Source organism: Bubalus bubalis, chromosome 15 (assembly GCF_019923935.1).
Source record: "Bubalus bubalis isolate 160015118507 breed Murrah chromosome 15, NDDB_SH_1, whole genome shotgun sequence".
NCBI lineage: Eukaryota > Metazoa > Chordata > Mammalia > Artiodactyla > Bovidae > Bubalus > Bubalus bubalis.
In genome coordinates, this window is record NC_059171.1 from 75,578,308 (window position 1) to 75,596,566 (window position 18,259).

Genomic DNA, 18,259 nt, shown 5'->3' on the forward strand with positions numbered 1-18,259 from the left:
GACTTTCACTTTCACTTTACATATTACTATACTATAATGTTTTAATAATAACTTGGTGTCACTTTTATAATTAGGTTAAAAAACACATTCCCATTTGGGGGGAAAAACATGCCCCAGATTGTTAATTTAGGAGATACCTGTGTACTATTACTGTGATTTTTAAGATTTACTGTAGTGATTTAAACTCTACAGGTTTAAATGAAATTTATTAATTTTCTTAATTTGATCATTGTTTAATCTCTTAAAGCATTCTAATGCTTACATATATTTTCAGTAACTTTATATTAATATGGGTTCTTACATTAAATCTTTTCCTATTATATGCATATTTTAATTTGATATATTTACTATCTCACAGAAGTTCTTCAGTTAAGAGTCTTTGAGGGAGAAGAGAAAAGTGTATATAAAAGCATGTTTCCTCTGGAGTTTGAAATAAAGCTCAGGAAACTTCCTTTGCTAAGGTTTGTTTTTCCCTTATAGTGAACTGCAGATAATTAAAAATCCGCTACTGGAATCTGCTACTGGTGGAAGACTATTTCATAGAAATCATCTTGTCTTTAAATTTTTCGTAGAGTAGTAAATATTGGACAGTCATATTGGTGTGTTAAAAGTTGCCTTTTCTGCGATAAGGCAACGATCATTGCCCCTTGTAGCATTCATTAAATCTTGGGGCCCTGTGGGGAAGCGGAAGGGCCGCTCTGGAGCAGAGAGCCTTATTAGGAAGACCTGTGGCCCACAGGCCTCTGCTTCACTGAGCGTAGGGCCCCTTCCAGGCCAGCCCCTCCCATCCTGACCGCCTGCATCTCACAGTGGGCTGGAGGGAGGTGCGCTTGTAAGGAGAGACGAGTCTCTTCCCAGGCTCCTTTTGTTCTTTCCTCAGAGGTCTTCTCTGGGCCCTTGAGGTCTTGTGATACTCACCCCTGTGTCATGAGAATTGGAAAGTTGATATTTGTGAATATGATAGCTTTCAAAAAATATTGTGAAGGAATTTCAAATCTTATGCTATGACTTTCCCCTTATTCTCTTTTAAAATGCTTGATTATTGATCCAGAAAGTAGCCCCTTAGCTTTAGAATTATTAAGTAGAGTTCAGAAACAGCCACACATATATAGGGGCTCATGAAAGAATTTATTCATTTTTTTTTTTAGAGGTTTATTGTTTTTATTATGGGCTTCCCTGGTAGCTTAGACAGTAAAGAATCTGAGTCAAATGAGTAATTAAAAACTTTGGTTGTATATAGCAACCGCCCCTCCCCCGCAATCTCATTACATTTAAAATCTAGAAATGCTACCATTATATGTGCTTTGGTCACAGTGTAGTACATTAAGAAATTGAAGTCTGTAATGGATACTTCCTGTGTCAGTCTTTTTTTTTTTTTCCCTATCACTGCTTCCTTTTGAGAGGTGATAGAGAATAGGTCTTTTAAGTGTATTGCTGAGCCAAAAGGTAAAACAATTTTAGTGCTTAGCAGTGTATTACTGGCTTAGGTGTCTTAAATATTATTGTACTGTTTATTTTGGCCCTGGGCCCCGTGAAGCCCTTCAGGTTGAATCAACTGAAAATTGCGTAGCTGTACTGTTGGACACAGGAAGTATAAACAGAGCTTAACCCGTCTCTTCACGGATTTCCCCCCACCCCCACAGGAGTAAAATGGCAGAAATTCAGTAGATGGCCCAAAGAATGAACTTTTATGAAAACAAGGGATTGACATACAATTACAGGAAGCCAGGGGCACTTAGTATATATCCCGAGACGGTGGCAGAGGAAATCAGGCAGCTGTGGCAGTCAGCCCTCGTGGTGAGGCCCTGGCTCTGCCACGTGGGCCTGTTTGACACCAGGGCCGGCACAGCTGTTCCTCTGTCTCACCCTCTCTCCTTCTGTCCTCTCCCTCTCTCCCTCTCTCTCATCAGGCTAAACGCCTACCACACCACCTCCACCTCGCTCTCCTGCGGACTTCTTATATTTACTTCTTATATCTTATCTTGTATGTGTCCGTAAGTGAACTTCATACTCTTCTGGGCAAACCTGGACCTTTCCCTGTGCTCCTTTGTCAGTGAATGACAGACAGCACACGTATCTAAGAGCCCATGCCTAAAACTAGCACATCATTTTTGTCTATTAATTTCTTCTTCGTTTACCTTTCCCAGTCGATTCTTGAAATGCAATAACACGCATTTTGTTATTTCTACTTATAAATTATTTCTCACTCTCTGGATTACATTGCCACTCCTTAACTTAGACCATTGTCATCCCTCACCAGTCCTTTGTAATATCCTCTTATCCATTTTCAAATCCTCCATCCCATTCTCCACATTTGAAGCCAGACAATACAGTCTGAGATTTTCTGGGTTAACAGTTTCAAACTTAACGTATAAATGGGCTTCATTGCTTTTGTTAGTTGTTTTATTGTCCACCCATCCCCACACCCCCACCCAAAGAATATAATTCAGCTTTGATCATACAGAGATTAAAAAGCACGTAAGTGGATGATTTCAGATGCTGTATCACTTGCATGTGTCTCTGCATGTGTGATTTTCCCTGTATCATCTCCTGAAGAAGTTACTTGTATATTTTGCTTGACTAATTTTCAGAGTTGTTGATGTCTAAATAAGTAGGGCTGTTTACCATTAAAGTAGATGCTGTATTAAAATTACAATCAATGGTGTAGTACCAGATAATCTCAACCACTACCGATAATGCTTAGTGATTTGTGGTTGGCAAAGTAATAAATCTAAATAATAGTATTTATATAGATCTAATGTGTTGCAGTGATTTCTGCAGCAAAGAAAATCAATACAAACTATGTTGACCAGCGCCATTTGATTTGGGGCAAAATAAACTTTAATTGCACAAGTGTTTATTGAGAAATCATTATGCAGGAAAGATGATGAATCAAATAAGGGTCCTGATTACTCTCCAGGGATTTACAGTTGAACAGCAGAAACAGAGTAAATTTATTCCAAATGATAGAGAGTAAAGACCATACTAACATAAGAGAGGTAGATGGACACTGTAAGAACTTAAAAGAGTGAGGGAAAATTATTTCTGGAGAAAGAATTACAGGTGGAATTAAATGTAGTCCCTAAGCCTTTGACTGTGTGGATCATGATAAACTGGAAAATTCTGAAAGAGATGGGAATACCAGACCACCTGACCTGCCTCTTGAGAAGCAACAGTTAGAACCGGACATGGCACAACAGACTGGTTCCAAATAGGAAAAGGAGTACGTCAAGGCTGTATATTGTCACCCTGCTTATTTAACTTCTATGCAGAGTACATCATGAGAAGCGCTGGACTGGAAGAAGCACAAGCTGGAATCAAGATTGCTAGGAGAAGTATCAATAACCTCAGATATGCAGATGACACCACCCTTATGGCAGATAGTGAAGAGGAACTAAAAAGCCTCTTGATGAAAGTGAAAGAGGAGAGTGAAAAAGTTGGCTTAAAGCTCAACATTCAGAAAACGAAGAGCATGGCATCTGGTCCCATCACTTCATGGGAAATAGATGGGGAAACAGTGTCAGACTTTATTTTTCTGGGCTCCAAAATCACTGCAGATGGTGACTGCAGCCATGAAATTAAAAGACACTTACTCCTTGGAAGGGAAGTTATGACCAACCTAGATAGCATATTCAAAAGCAGAGACATTACTTTGCCAACAAAGGTTCGTCTAGTCAAGGCTATGGTTTTTCCAGTGGTCATGTATGGATGTGAGAGTTGGACTGTGAAGAAGGCTGAGCGCTGAAGAATTGATGCTTTTGAACTGTGGTGTTGGAGAAGACTCTTGAGAGTCCCTTGGACTGCAAGGAGATCCAACCAGCCCATTCTAAAAGAGATCAGTCCTGGGTGTTCTTTGGAAGGAATGATGCTAAAGCTGAAACTCCAATACTTTGGCCACCTTATGCGAAGAGTTGACTCATTGGAAAAGACTGTGATTCTGGGAGGGATTGAGGGCAGGAGGAAAAGGGGACGACGGAGGATGAGATGGCTGGATGGCATCACCAACTCGATGGACCTGAGTTTGAGTGAACTCCGGGAGTTGGTGATGGACAGGGAGGCCTGGTGTGCTGCAGTTCATGGGGTTGCAAAGAGTCGGACACGACTGAGCGGCTGAACTGAACTGAACTGAACTGAAGTATAACTTCAGGATGTTAACAAGCAGAGATGAGAGGGAAGCGCAGAGTTAACTGTGGAGCCAGAATTATTTAATTATGGGATGTAGACTGTGGCAGTCGTTGGTGATGACTAGCATGGAAAACCTTTGGTACTGTACTTGTGCATTAGACTATATAGCCTAGGGAGCCCTGGAAGATTTATGAGAGATATAAATAAGCAAGTAGAATGTATAGTCAGAAGTATTCTGCATTATAAAACATCTTACCTTGTTTTTAAACTCAACATTTAAGAATGATTAATTTAAACTCAAGTTGGAAATTGAACTTCCACATAAAAGTGATTGTTATTTTTAGAGGTGATTATCAGAATCATGAAAATTATTGTCAGTAATCCAGAGCTTGATTCAATAACTAAGTATCCTGAGAAACAAGTGTTTGGTTACCAAAGAGGCTGCTCTGTTTCATGCGAATGAAACAGTCCACAGTCTGTTGTTAGGTTTACCACTGTTTGGAGTTTTACATTTATGACATTGACTTAATTCAAATGAGATCAGTATTCTGAATACCAACTAGAAGATGGGTTTGTTTATTTATTGTGAAGTGAAGTGAAGTGAAGTGAAGTCGCTCAGTCGTTTCCGACTCTTTGCGACCTCATGGACTGTACCCTACCAGGCTCCTCTGTCCATGGAATTTTCCAGGCAATAGTACTGGAGTGGGGTGCCATTTCCTTCTCTAGGGGATCTTCCCGACCCAGGGATTGAATCCGGGTCTCCCACGTTGTAGACAGACGCTTTACCATCTGAGCCACCAGGGAAGTCCTTATTTATTGTGTTAGTGGCTAAATTATTGGAACCTAAAATGGCTGGTAAAGCTAATGAAAATAGTGAGCTGGTCTTTTGTTTGAAGAGAAGATAGGTTAAAACAAACCTCATTTATTGTCTTTTGATTCTTGCCATTGGACAGTAATTAGGTGAATGTGGAGATGATGAACCAAATGTTGTTTCTTGACAATTTAATTCTTCTCCCCAGTAAGTCTGGAGAGAGGATGTGGGGTGGTGTTTTCTAGAGAGGGATATTGAGTCCAGCCTTACATATGGGTGCTAGAAAAACATGCTAGAATATCTGTTGTAATATATGTAGCCTATAATTTCTGCATCTCAGGCCTTACTTTTATTAACTTCTCATGTGTTAATCTTTACAGTTTTAGGAGGAGGGAAGCATGATCTCCTGTTTACATATGAAAAACTAAAGAACAGAGAAGTTAAGTAACTTGCTAAATGTTACGCGGTTAGTAAGTCACAGGCATTTGAACTGAAGAAATCTGGCTCCAGAGTCCATGGTCTTGTTCAAGAAATTAAGCTTTATTTATTACACAGGTTCAGGCTAGTACTGTTACCTGGCTCATGTGAGCGCCAGGCAGTGAGACAGGATCCCGGCATGAAGAGGGAGTTCTCCATGGCAGGCGCTCCCGCCAGGCTTTAGTCACTCACTTGCTCTCAGTGGTTGGGGCACATAGCTGCTAGATATGTCTGGTTATGGGCGCTTGGATTGCGTCTCCTAGTTAACTTACCTTTCAGTACACCAAGATTGTCGCCAAAGAATCTGCAACTTCAGGGCCACTGGAGATGCAGTTGAAGCGGCCAGGAAGACAGTGGAGCTGCTCACCCCCTGTTCCCGTGCAGGCTTAGACTGGACAGGGCAGGCAGCTCCATCCCGCTGGGGGTAAGGAGAGTCTTCTTGATTTGGGACTGGTTTTCTGTATCTGGTATGTTAATGACGAATCTCTTGACATAAGTAAATATTGAAATATTAACCAATGGTAGGCCAGGTGTAGAATTTTAAAATAAATAAAGATATACATAAACATAGCATCAGCTTCCCAGGTGGCAAAGTTGGTAAAGAATCCTCTCGCCAGTGCAGGAGACAAAAGAGACGCGAGTTTGATGCTGGGGTTGGAAAGATCCCCTGGAGAAGGAAATGGCAACCCACTCCAGTATTCTTCCTGGGAAATCCCATGGACAGAGGAGCCTGGTGGGCTGCAGTCCAGGGGTTTGCAAAGAGTTGAACATTACTGAGCGTGTACACGCGCACATGCGCAGACATATATATGCACACACACATTCATTTTATATAAATAGTAAACATAGTGTACGAGCCAGGAGTACTTCTTGACAGCCTAACCTGAGATCTGGATCACTTGCCATTGCAATCTGTAGGGAACACTGGGTCTGCCTTCACCCCGGCCTGCGCCTGTGGACCTGCTCGCTCGCCTCCTTCCTCTCTCACTTGTTCTTAGCTCTTCAATAAATTTTACACTCCTGTCCAACATTTTTAAAGTTTTTAAAAATTATATCCTCTCATTTCTCACATCCAACTTTAGACCTGCCTCTATGGAAATAAATTACATTGTCTATCTCTTACAGTAACTATTTTACAGTCTTTCTTAGATGTCTTTCTAAGGATTTTAAATAAACATTTAGACTTTATAAGATGCTCAATTACCAGACGTTGTTGGGCAGTTAGGGCCAGTATACCAGAAATACGCCTCCATCTGTGCCTATGTGGTACAGTCTAGGGTCCGTTTTAATTAAACCTTGGGTAGGGATTGGTGCATTTTGGACATTAACTTGGCTGGCACTCAGGACTCACTGTCAGTGTGTGAAATGCTGCCTGCCTGTCGGGAGCCCATGCTGTTCTTTGCTAAGGCTGAGGTACACAGGGGAGTCAGTCAGGGACTCTGCCTTCAGATTGGCACCTCCCTCCCCTCTTAAGAAAAGGAAGGTAGGAAGTAATCACTGGGCCTGGAAAAAGACTGTGAGGTTTGAGACTGTAAAAGCCTCCCTTTTTGATAAATGACTGCTTTGTGGTTTTTGTTTGTGGGAGAGCGCCCCCCAGTGGCTGCTCCTCACATTCATACCCTGTGTGTGCTGTTCCTTTGAGTCTGGCCTGACCTTGCAGCTCCCTTAACTGACAAGAAGTGTACTTCCAGGCCCACGCTTTAAGGAAGCCTGAGAGCTTCTGCTTTTCTGATCTTAGAAGACACATGCCATGCCAAGGTCCTGTCACCCCAAGGCCACCATGGGACGTGGGCGCTCAGGGACACGACTGAGTGACTAAGCACGTGTTTATAAATAAACCAGGGCTTCCCTGAAGGCTCGAACGGCAAAGAATCTGCCTGCAGTGCAGGGGAAACCCAGATTCTATCCCTTGGGGGGCGGCGGTCTCCTGGGGGAGGGAATGGCAGCCTACTGCAGTGTTCTTGCCTGGAGAATCCCGTGGACAGCAGAGCCTGGTAGGCTATAGCCCATGGGGTCTCAAAGAGTCAGGCATGACTGAAGCGACTTACACACACATAATGTCTATTGAGAACGAAGACCAGGATTGAGATATGGAGAAGATTTCAGAGTTGAGTAAGACACATTTCTCTTGCAGGGAATACAGCCTGAAAGAAATGTCTCAAACTACAGTTTGGTGAGTGGGACAAGAGAAAGCAGGAGGTGAGAGAGCGTGTGGACTGTGGGTGTCAGGGAAGCAGCCTCGGGCCTGTCAGCCTGCTGATCTTGGAAAGGGCTGGCAGTGCCTGCATTTGTGTGTTGTGTTTGTTCTTTACAAGGAAAAGCTGAAACCACCCAGAGTGACTGGATTTTAAACACCAATTAAAGCCCAGGTTCCTGCCCAGACGGATGACTCTGCCTCTTACTTTCCCGCCCTAGCCGCTCTGCTTCAGGAGGCTGGCTGCCTTCCTGTTTCAGAGAAGCTCCTTAGTGGCTGAGGGCTTGTGCATTTGCTATTCACAGCGCAGGAACTTCTCTGCTGCAGACCCTTGCCTAAGACATAACCAAGCTGATGGTCACAGGCCCGCCTGGCCTGACGTTGCTCCGCCCTCTGTGATACCCATGCTGTCTGTCCTTGCCTTCTGTCCACCTCAGTAGAGCTTAGCAGTAATGAACAGACGTTGTGTCTGCACGTCTGCTTCTCTTGTCGTCTGGCTCTTCTGTTCTCCACCCAGCACCTGGAACAAGATTGAGTATCGCCAGCGTGTAGCAGTAACGACGCTTCCTGTGGGCTTGACACTGATCTCAGGACAGGCTTTGTTGATTTTGTCAGTATTTTAAAAAACAAAGCAAAAAAAACCCACAAAAAACAAAGCAAAGCGGGTTTTGTTGCCCTTCTTCCTGCAGATTCAGGCTTTTGTTTAGGAGGAGAGAGAGGGTCCGGGCTCTGAGGTTTCAGCAGAGGCTGCTCCCCACCCCACCCCAGCCCCCAGCCAGGGAAGGTACTCTCAGGGGTCTTCCCTCATCTTCCCTGTGCACACTTGGGGGTTAGGGGGTGATGGTGTTGGATTCCTGCAGAAAAATCCTTTGAGAGGGTGTCAACTCTCCGGCATCCTGAGAAGCTGATGCTTGAGTCTTGTCTCGCCCTGCAGGTGTTTGCACACTCTCCAGATGTGTGGTTGGAGTTTGCCTGGACACTTCAGCATTAGCTGGTATTCTCTTCTGTTTTCTTGTTGTTTTAAGGGTGAGAGTGACGTTCTTTACAGCACTATATCTGAGCTGCACTGGGTAGTTCTTGGAACACGGTAATTTTGAGAAACTGAAATGAATTCAGAGGGCTAAAGTCAGAGACAGGAGAGTGGGGAGGCTGGGGAGGCGAGCACTCAGAGACAGGAGAGTGGGGAGGCGGGGGAGGCGGGCACGAGAGTGCTGGGCTGTGCACAGCAGCCCCAGGCTGTGAGGAGTTTCCTGTAAGGGCAGCCAGACCTTTTGTTTTAAACAGACATACAGCAGGGTCACAGAAAGCTGTTAAGACCTCCCTGTGATTGAAGGAGATAGAAATGGATACAGAGATGGAGTTCTGCTGTGGGCGAGGTGAGGGATGATGATGGCTCGGACTAGTGATTGAGCTGGGACTGCAGGGAAGTAGGCAGGTTTCAGAGAGATCTCGGAGGTGACATTGCTACCATTAGTTGACTCGCTGGACATTGATTAAATGCCCTCTCTGCAAAGGTGTTGGAACAGTGACTCCAAAAGGCCTCCTTGCTGCCCTCATGGAATGACTGTTAGGTTTCTGGCTCCTGCATGGATGGTAGTGCCATTTTCTGGGAAAAATAATGTGTTTGACGCTACATTGGCAGGGATTACAAGTTCAGTTTTAGTGTTGAGTTAGAGGTCAATAAAGCATCCCTTTGTTAGACTAATCAACTTTTTGGTGAGCACCCAATTAAGGGAAACCTTTTAATGGAGACAGTGACATGTTCTTGAGTCTTAGTTGTTTATGAAATGACAGCTTCACTATTAATTGTTCCCCATGAAACAGTGTCATGTCACAAATATAGTTTGGATCAATTAAAGTTAGTCCTTCCTTGATCTTTACTGAGGAAGAACATAATTATTGGATCTTATAGGTTGTGTGGTAAAACTCAGATATACTCTGTGCTGGTTTACCATCTTTATAATCATTTGAAAAGTTTATATTTACAGTTGTAACATTTGTAATATGATAGTATATTTGTCATATAATAATTGGCATCTGGGGAAAAATCATTGATCTTGGATGTAACACTTTCACCTTGTATTCAGATCTGTGCACAAATGGAATTGTTAATAAAAATAAAGACTAATGTGTACGAGGGTCTTACTGTCTGTCTTACCAGTACAGTCATCAAGTAGAAAATAGAACCTGGCTTCTGGAAGGACAGACTTTATTTGGGAGGATTTCTAGAAGCTCAGGGAAGGGCTGAAGTGACAGAGAGCGTGCTGAGCCCAAGGCCTGCAGGTGTCCCAGAGGTCAGACCTTGGACGGAGAGTGGATGAGGCCAGGAAGGTGAGGGACGAGGGACGTTGGCAGAGTGGGGAGGGGTGGGCAGAAGGGACAGATGCCTGAATGCGTCTTACCCGAGGCTGGTCCCTGGGAGCACAGGGCCTGTAAGAGGAGTGCTGGAATCTCATGGTTTGATGTATTGTCAAGTGACTTGAGTGAATCATGTTCCATGGACTTCCGTTGCCTCAGTGTGAAATTCGGTATTTGCGCTGGATGCTTTGTAAGGTTCCCTTAAGTTTATTTGGGAGATATTTAACTATTACAGACGTGATGTAAATGTGGCTGTTTGAACACTCATTTTTATGCTCTCCTTGAAAACTGCAAAAATGAATATAAATGAATGAAAACAGCACAGACCTATGAAGGTAAGAATGGGCGTGTGAGGCAACTTTAGTTAAACGATGTTAGTAAAATTTGGTGGTTGCAAAATAAATGGATAAGTGGTGATGATTTAGGATACCAGAGAAAGCAGAATCCTGAGCTTGCAGGGGAGGAGAAAGCAACCAAAAAGATGCTTATTAGTGTGGAAAACCTCCAGAAGACTCGGGAATTGTAGATAGCAGTTACTGTGGAGCTACATTGACGGGGTAGAACTGACAAGAGAGCACGTGGTGGAAAGTCTCTGCGTGGAGGTTATCAGACCCCTGGATGCTCTTCCCGGCTGAGCAAACCTGGCATCCGCCCTTCTCACCCTTGCAGGGGATGGGAGACTTCCTGCGAGTCTGAGCGAGAGACGCTTTGGCTCTGGGACCCAGATGGACGGGGCTCAGGGCTGCCGGGAGGTGCGCACTGAAGATGAGGAAGCACCCCTTTAAGTAGAGGTGTTTGTGCTTCATAGCGAGATTCTCCATGTTCCTCCTCCTGGGAAATTAGGGAGTTCCTATTCAGGGAAATGCCTAGCACAAAAGAAGAGAAATGCGGACATTGATGTTTGAGTAGCTTTGGGTGATAAAACCGGGCTGCTGTGTCGCAGTGAATTGTTACACGCGGTTGTCAGATTGCACACATGTACAAAAGCAGAAAGTCCAGTTAGTGTTTTAGCTTCAATTTAAACATTTTAAAAACAAAAAGCAGAGGGTGACCAGTCATGTGAGGAAAAGCTATAATGTAGCAGGAAATAAATTCTCAAAATGTAAAGGGTAAGAGGCATCAGTGAAAGACACACATGTGTTCCTAGAAGCTCCCCAGTGTGGGCGTGGGGCACCTAGTGCCATTACAGCCTCAGGAAGATAAGGACGCACATCACTTCCATGAAGTATTTTTAAAATGCCATAAAGAAGGAACCAGAGTAAGAAAATACTGTTGGTCGTTAAAGCATTTGATGGCAGAAATGAAAAAAAACAGTGGATGTGTAGGAAATATAATTAAATCTCCCTGAAAGTAAAACAGAGAGATGAAGGAAGGAGGAGGAGTAAGAGAAACTTAAACCCTAATCAGGAGGTCCAGTGTCCAAATAGGAGAATTTCCAGAAAGATAAAGCAGAGAAAATGGGGAACAAGAATAAGGTCGAGTGGGTTGAGACATTGATTTCTTTCCCCCACTTTGTAGTATTATTTGATATTTTGAACTCTGTACATTTCACCTCTATAGTTTTTAAGTAACTTACTTAAATTTTAAAAAGCAAAAAGTAATTACATGTAAAGGTTAAAAATAGAGAATTTAGTTTTTGTTAAAGACCAATAAGATGGAAAGTGGGCAAGGAAAAAAATACCATTTTGATTTTTTTTAAAGTACGTATTTCAGGAAAATTGCTTCAATTACCATAGAGACATTAGAAATGATTTTGTCTTAAAAAACAGCAACTGCACAGCAGTGGTGTAACTCCTGGAATGTGGCTGATTCCAAAGCTGCAACTCCGTGAGTCTGTAATCAACAATCTTGCCAAAGACATGTTTCTCTCTTGGTAAATAGGGCTGATTTTCTATTTGAAAGCACACAGGATTCTTAATTACCATAAGGCTTTTAAAAGTTATGTAAAATTCCTAACAATAATTAGTTCATTCAGTTGTATCTATTGTCTATTATGTGCCGTGCATTATTTTAAATTATTTATTTGTGTGGACCCATTTAATCCTCAGAATAGCCCTGTGAGGGGAGGTCCTGTTGCCATTTATGATTCCCATTTCACAGATGAGGGTACCAGGGCCTGGTCACCCTGAACCAGGGTCTCTCAGCAGAAAAATGGGATAGCCAGGTTTTACAGTCCTCAGTCTTTAGTATTCCTGATTAATTCACTGCTACTCCGCTTGTTAAGGAGAGCCCTAGGCACCTAGGCTGACTGGATGGGTGGACACCCAGACCAAGCACTCAGTGCTGAGTAACGAAGGGGGAAGGACGCAGGCACTTCGTGGTGCCCCTTCAGAGCACCTTACAAGACACCTGGGACTGTTTCCCCCAGCCTGCTCGTGGTTGGTACTGAATGGGTGTTGAAATTGTCAGGATGGCAACTGAGGAATTCTGGGAATTAACTTCATTTACAGTTATAGGAAATACACTCACCACTGGAGTGACTTGCTAGGAAGAAATACATGTTTTTTTAAATTATATATTTTTTAGCCCTATTTTATGCAGTTTGTGGGAAACGTTATAGGGTGATGCTACAGCAGGAACTTAAATTATTTGTCATTAATCAATGATGTGCAGCATACTGCAGTACCACTGCAGTGTCTCCTGAAATTCACAAAATAAATTGCTTTCTTCAGATATGAATATTACAAATTGTGTTTTTTTTTTATTTTTCCTAGTTCAACTTTGTGGGAAAACTTTTGGGGCCACGTGGAAATTCTCTGAAGCGTTTACAAGAAGAAACCTTGACAAAAATGTCCATCCTTGGAAAAGGCTCCATGAGAGACAAGGCGAAGGTAAAGCTTATTGTAAACAATGGCTCCTGGTTTAAGAGTTATATAATGTACTTTCAGATCAGCCACGGTATGAATACGTATTACATAAAAGCTAACTAGGGTCCCAAGTGAAATTATATGAAAATGCTACATATGGTAATATATTTGTGACACTATTCAGAAAGTTGGGTCACTCAGGCCAGTTTCAGAATATATAGTATCTTAAACCAAAATCTGTGACTATTACTTTAATTTATGGAGTAAAATAGTAGACACAATACCTTCTAGAAAGTGCAGTTTTATTGAAATTATCATGAAGAGAAAAGTTATCTAAAGTCTCAGCATCACTATTTGCATTTTAGATTAATTTCTTCGGGTCTTTTTTCTATGCCTGTGTTTCATATTGTTGAGTTTTTAAAGTATATGCTTTTGTGTGCTCTTTTTGCCCTTCTTTTGTTACCCCATGCATTTTTTATCAAGTTAAAATTGATCATAAATGTTTTGTTAATTGCTTCCTAACCTGACACATAGTTGTTCTACTTGGATGTATTCACATGACTGCCTCTTTTCTTAATAAACTAAAATTACTGAATTATTTTTATTGATCACTTTCTTAAATACAACAATTCTAAACGAAATGTTCACATTTCATAATGTGGTATCACTTATGTTGTCCTATTATTATTTTGTTGTTCTCTCATTATTAAAAGATTTATATTATTGAGAATGAAATCCGCTTTCAGTGATCACTTTCCATGAAATGCTGAACAATTATTGTGTCAGACAAAAAGCATGTTTAAACAAAATTCAGCCTCCTTACAAAAAAGTCCGTCTAAACAGTAGCTTTTATAATTTAAAAAAAAGCCACCATGTTTATTTAAAAGCCACTGTGAGTCAGGTACTCTGTGCACCATCTTACATGTATTATTACTTCATGTTATCCTTGGAAAAATGATGACAGATACATAGTATTTTTCTTATTTTATGTCAGAAAAGTGAGATTCAGAGAACCTAAATCTATTATCCAGGTTTATTAGTGGAGTTTATATTACTTTATTAAAACATGGCTACATATCGCAGTCATATGAGATACTGTTTAAAAATAGAGTCCCATGCCCCAGCCTGTTTCGGTAGAACCTCAAAATGAACTTTCAATAGGTGTTTAAGGGATTCTGATGCACGCCAGGTCAGCTGAACTGCTCACGAAGCATCACTGTCGACAAAAGATGTTCCTCTGATTCCCTGACTCACCTGTTCTGGCAGGAGGAGAACATGGAACCATATATGGGTCAGTTGGTCAGAAACTGTGTGTGTCTTACTGGGAAGTATCCCATCTTTGCTGATGTCTTACTTAAGTTTTCAGGAAGGCCATCTGGTAATGAAGACCATGATATGACCAGTGAAACCCATCAACTTTGTGCTGCTTATTTGTTATTAAGGGCCTTCCTTGTTGAGAAGCAATGTTTTGTGCCAGTGATCAGGGAGTCCACAGATGGTTTTACAGGAAGAAGGAAGCAGGGGAGGCAAGTCCTCAGCCATTGTACGTCCAAAGAGCAAGTGCCTGGCTGGGTATAATCAGAGGGATCCTAAACCGTGTCAGCTCACTAACCACACTTGGTGGTCCTCCCAGATCTTGCGGCCATTTTAAGGGCTGGTGATTGTTCTCTGCTGTTGGCATGTTAGACAGGCAGCAGTGACAGGAGCCAGGAATCCTTTTTGAGGGCAGTCCATGTGGTGCAGTCACGTTCATGAGTAGCACTGAGGGGTCTGGGAGTGAGGTGCTTTGACATCTGTTGTAGTGGGTCCCTTGGGCTACCTGGTCACAGAGGCCATGCTCTGCATCGCGTGGGACTCCCTGTTATTACACACTTGGGCCTCTTACCCAGACCAGGTATCACCCCTTCACAAATCTTCTCCTTTCTGTGTCCTTGCATACATCAGTCAGTGGGTCAGTATGGGGATTCTTCAAATGCTGATAGTTTACATCCCATCAAGGCACCTAGGAGCTGAGAACGTAGCATAGTCTACTGAGCCCACTGGTAGGGGACCAGCACCAGAAGCACTTTATCTCTTGATCCCATAAACCCCAGTCTCATTGGTGGCCTTCAGCAGAGCAGCATTTGCTCAGAATTGAGTCTGTTCATCCTCAAACTGTATGAGTATTTCTCCTTTTCAGCGTATGCTTATTATAGTAAAAGGTCCCAGATCCTTGTTGAAAAGGCTGGGAGTAAATGTTTAGTACACACACACCAGGAGTCCTACAGCTGCTGTCCTCATGCAACCTTCTCCTCTAGATTTAGCTCAGCTCTTTTATTTTCTGCATCCCCGGGGCGGGCAGGGATCCAATCTTGGGCCAGGAGGTGATAAAGGGTAGTAGAAGGAAAGCATGAGAATTGTCATCTCCTTTTAAGCAGCTTCCTTGGCTGTTTGAGACAGGCTTTTGCCAGTGTAGAAGGCTCAGTGGGACTTAGTGTTTGTACTCAGAGTTACTCGAATCCTTCCAGATGTTGCCCATCCAGCTCTCAGGGTTTCATGGTCCTCCAGACACTGTCCCTAGTCCCCCATAGGGATGGCTGGCAGTCTGCTGGTCATTCAGCTGTACATGCCCAAGCTCTGCCTGGTCTGTTGGCTCCAGCAGCCTGTGACCACAGCAGGGAAACCTTCTAGGATACTTCTGCTCTTTGGGCCTTGAACTGATCATGTCAAGTCCTGAGTCTGCCATTTCCGTCTTTGAACTCTTTAATGCAGTAGAAAGAGCCCATTTCACCCTACCCTGCCCACCTCGTCTCCTTCTCACCCATCATACTGTGCCATGTGGTCCATGGCGTACACCTTCAGAAGCATCTCCCTGACAGTAACCACAGGGATTGTTTCAGCGACAGATGTGTCCCATCTGCCAGGTAGTAGTCAGAGCCTCACTGCCTAACTTCAGTTTATCCTTTTTATTGATTTTTAGTTTACAGAAGTCCTCCATTAATAATGTTTATTTCTAAAGACATTTCCATTCCCTAGTATTACAATCTCATCCTTTTAGATTTTCCTAGTGTTCATCATTTAAGTTCTAATGTGAACATAATTCATTTTCTTCTTGTACTTGCTGTATTGATAAAATTGTAGGATTCATTACTGACATGTATCAACTGGTTATGTAGCATAATAATCTCTAAAATGCTATGGTCTCTTGAGCCTTCACTTTGTGCCAGACATGCTGAATATTTTGTCCACATCATCTGTGTTATAGGATAATACAATAATTAATACTATCATTATGTTATAATAGTTATCATTACTATATTTATCATTTGAGTGCTTGTTTTATGCTAAGCATAATTCTAAAGACTTCTGATGTCTTTCGAATGACTCTAACACCTTTATTACTAATAACTCCTAATGACTATTATGATGGCTACTTTATTACTATAACAACCCTTTGAGCAGTAGGTACTACATTATTATTATTCATTTTAAAATCACCTCTTCAAGATAAAGATTAAATAGCCTGACCAGTTGTTGATTTGGGGTTTAAATGCAGAACTCAATAAAGTCTGTGTTCTTCCCTAAACGGAGCATTGCCTCTCATCATTAACCCAAGAAGAAACCCAGCAATAACTGCTCACTCTGTGGAGTTGCAGGACAGCTGTGGTTATGACCAGAAAGCCTCCCAGTTCCAGCTTCAGTTTGTAATAGAAATGAAAATGTTTGCCTGTGAATCAACAATTATAATCTCATTAAAAGCATTAGCTTGGTGCCATTATTAGAAAAAGATAAGAAATGTTTACTTCAGTAGTTCATGTTTTCAAAGATGAACTACCGGGCATAGAATCCCAATTTTTAAGACCTCAACTTTGAAAGTCAGAGTGTCAGATCAAATAATGAAAATATTCTGATTAGGACAAGAACTAGTCCACCATTGGCATAAAGAATAGTCCTTTTCACACTTGACAGATTTTGAAGGAAATGCATACGTAGCTTATATTTGCTCTCCCTTCCAATAATTTTTTTCTTTTCTTTCATTCTCTGGTCCACTTTCCATAAATGTGAAGGAAACTAGCATTTCCCGAGTACCTGCCACACGCAAGGAAGCGTCCTGGGCACTATGTACACCATCTCCTCTGCCAGCCTTTACCCAAGCTGCCTTTTTAGTCATCTCAGCGGGCCTGCACTCATATACATTGCCAGAGTTTATCAGTCATGTCTGACTCTGTGACCCCGTGGACTGTAGCCTGCCATGCTCCTCTGTCCAAGGGATGTCCCAGGCAAGAAAGCTGGAGTGGGTTGCCATTCCCTTCTGCAGGGGATCTTCCCGAACCAGGGATCAAACCTGGGTCTCCTGCATTGCAGGCAGACACTTTACCGTCTGAGCACCAGGGTATTCATATACATACAGTGGTTTAGTGGTGGTGGTTTAGTTGCTAAGTCATGTCTGACTTTTGTGACCCCATGGACTGTAGCCTGTCAGGCTCCTCTGTCCGTGGGATTCTTCAGGCAAGAATACTGGAGTGGGTTGCTATTCCTTTTCCAGGGCATCTTCCTGACCCAGGAATCGAACCCAGGTCTCCTGCATTGCAGGCAAATGATTTACCAGCTGAGCTATGAGGGAAGCCCTGACACCAAGTTGATTTTGCAAATTAAGTGTTGGATTACATATAATCTGTTCAGACTCACACCCACATTGACCAGCATGGCTAAAATTCAGGTCTGTCTGGCTCTAGGTCCCCTGCCCTTTTCATGCTCTGTATTTTGATTGCATTTCTTCATGAGAATTCAAATTAGTTAACTAACAAAAGTTGAAGCCTTAGATCCAGGTTGTGTGTACCTCTTTGGCCTCTTGGTTAATGCCACGACCAGCAGGTGGTGTTGCCAGGAATCCCTAGGCTCTCTCTCTTACAGGGTAGGTTTTTTGGAGCGGCTTGCAGGGATTCCTGCCTTTTGGAAATCTCTCCGGTTGTAGGTTCCTGCTAATCTTTGTGTGTCTGTCTGATCTTAATGTTGAGAACAAAGACTGTTAGAAGAATCTGATTCTGTAATTGTTGCTCTAATGAAGGCTTGTTGAAAAAGCTCATGGAGCAAAGTTAGTGATCTGAGTCCTTTATGATCTGAGTGCCCCACCCCCCCACCTGTTTTCTTCCCCTGAATTTCATTGTATCAACCAAATTTTTTTTAATGTTTCTCATAATTAAATAAAATCATAAAAATTTTTTCATTTATTTTATTCACAGTTTTCTTTTCAGATGAGTATAGGGCCTGGCATGTGGAAATATTTTTTGAATGAATATATGAATGAGCAAATGAACATAAAAATGAATAACATTTACCTACTCATTCAGAAATATTCATTAAGCATCTACTATCAACCAAGCGCTTTTCTAGACAAAGAAGCATGCAGTAAAACAAGACAACCATGGGTTCTGCTCCATGGCAACCACTTTAAGTGAGAGATTAGAAAACGGACCAACAGTAAAGTATTTTAGATAGCGGTAAATG

At 42.3% G+C, this 18,259-nt stretch overlaps 1 protein-coding gene across 4 annotated transcripts in view; it reads left to right on the plus strand.

Annotated features, from left to right (window-relative positions):
* The window catches only part of KHDRBS3 (KH RNA binding domain containing, signal transduction associated 3), a 154,796-nt gene that overhangs the window by 60,407 nt on the left and 76,130 nt on the right, over positions 1 to 18,259 (plus strand). For all 4 annotated transcript variants that reach the window (XM_044928864.2, XM_044928865.2, XR_006545099.2 and 1 more), the window contains exon 3: positions 12,680 to 12,796. In XM_044928864.2, coding sequence (XP_044784799.1) covers positions 12,680 to 12,796 — 117 coding nt within the window. The remainder of the gene's footprint in view (positions 1 to 12,679; positions 12,797 to 18,259) is intronic.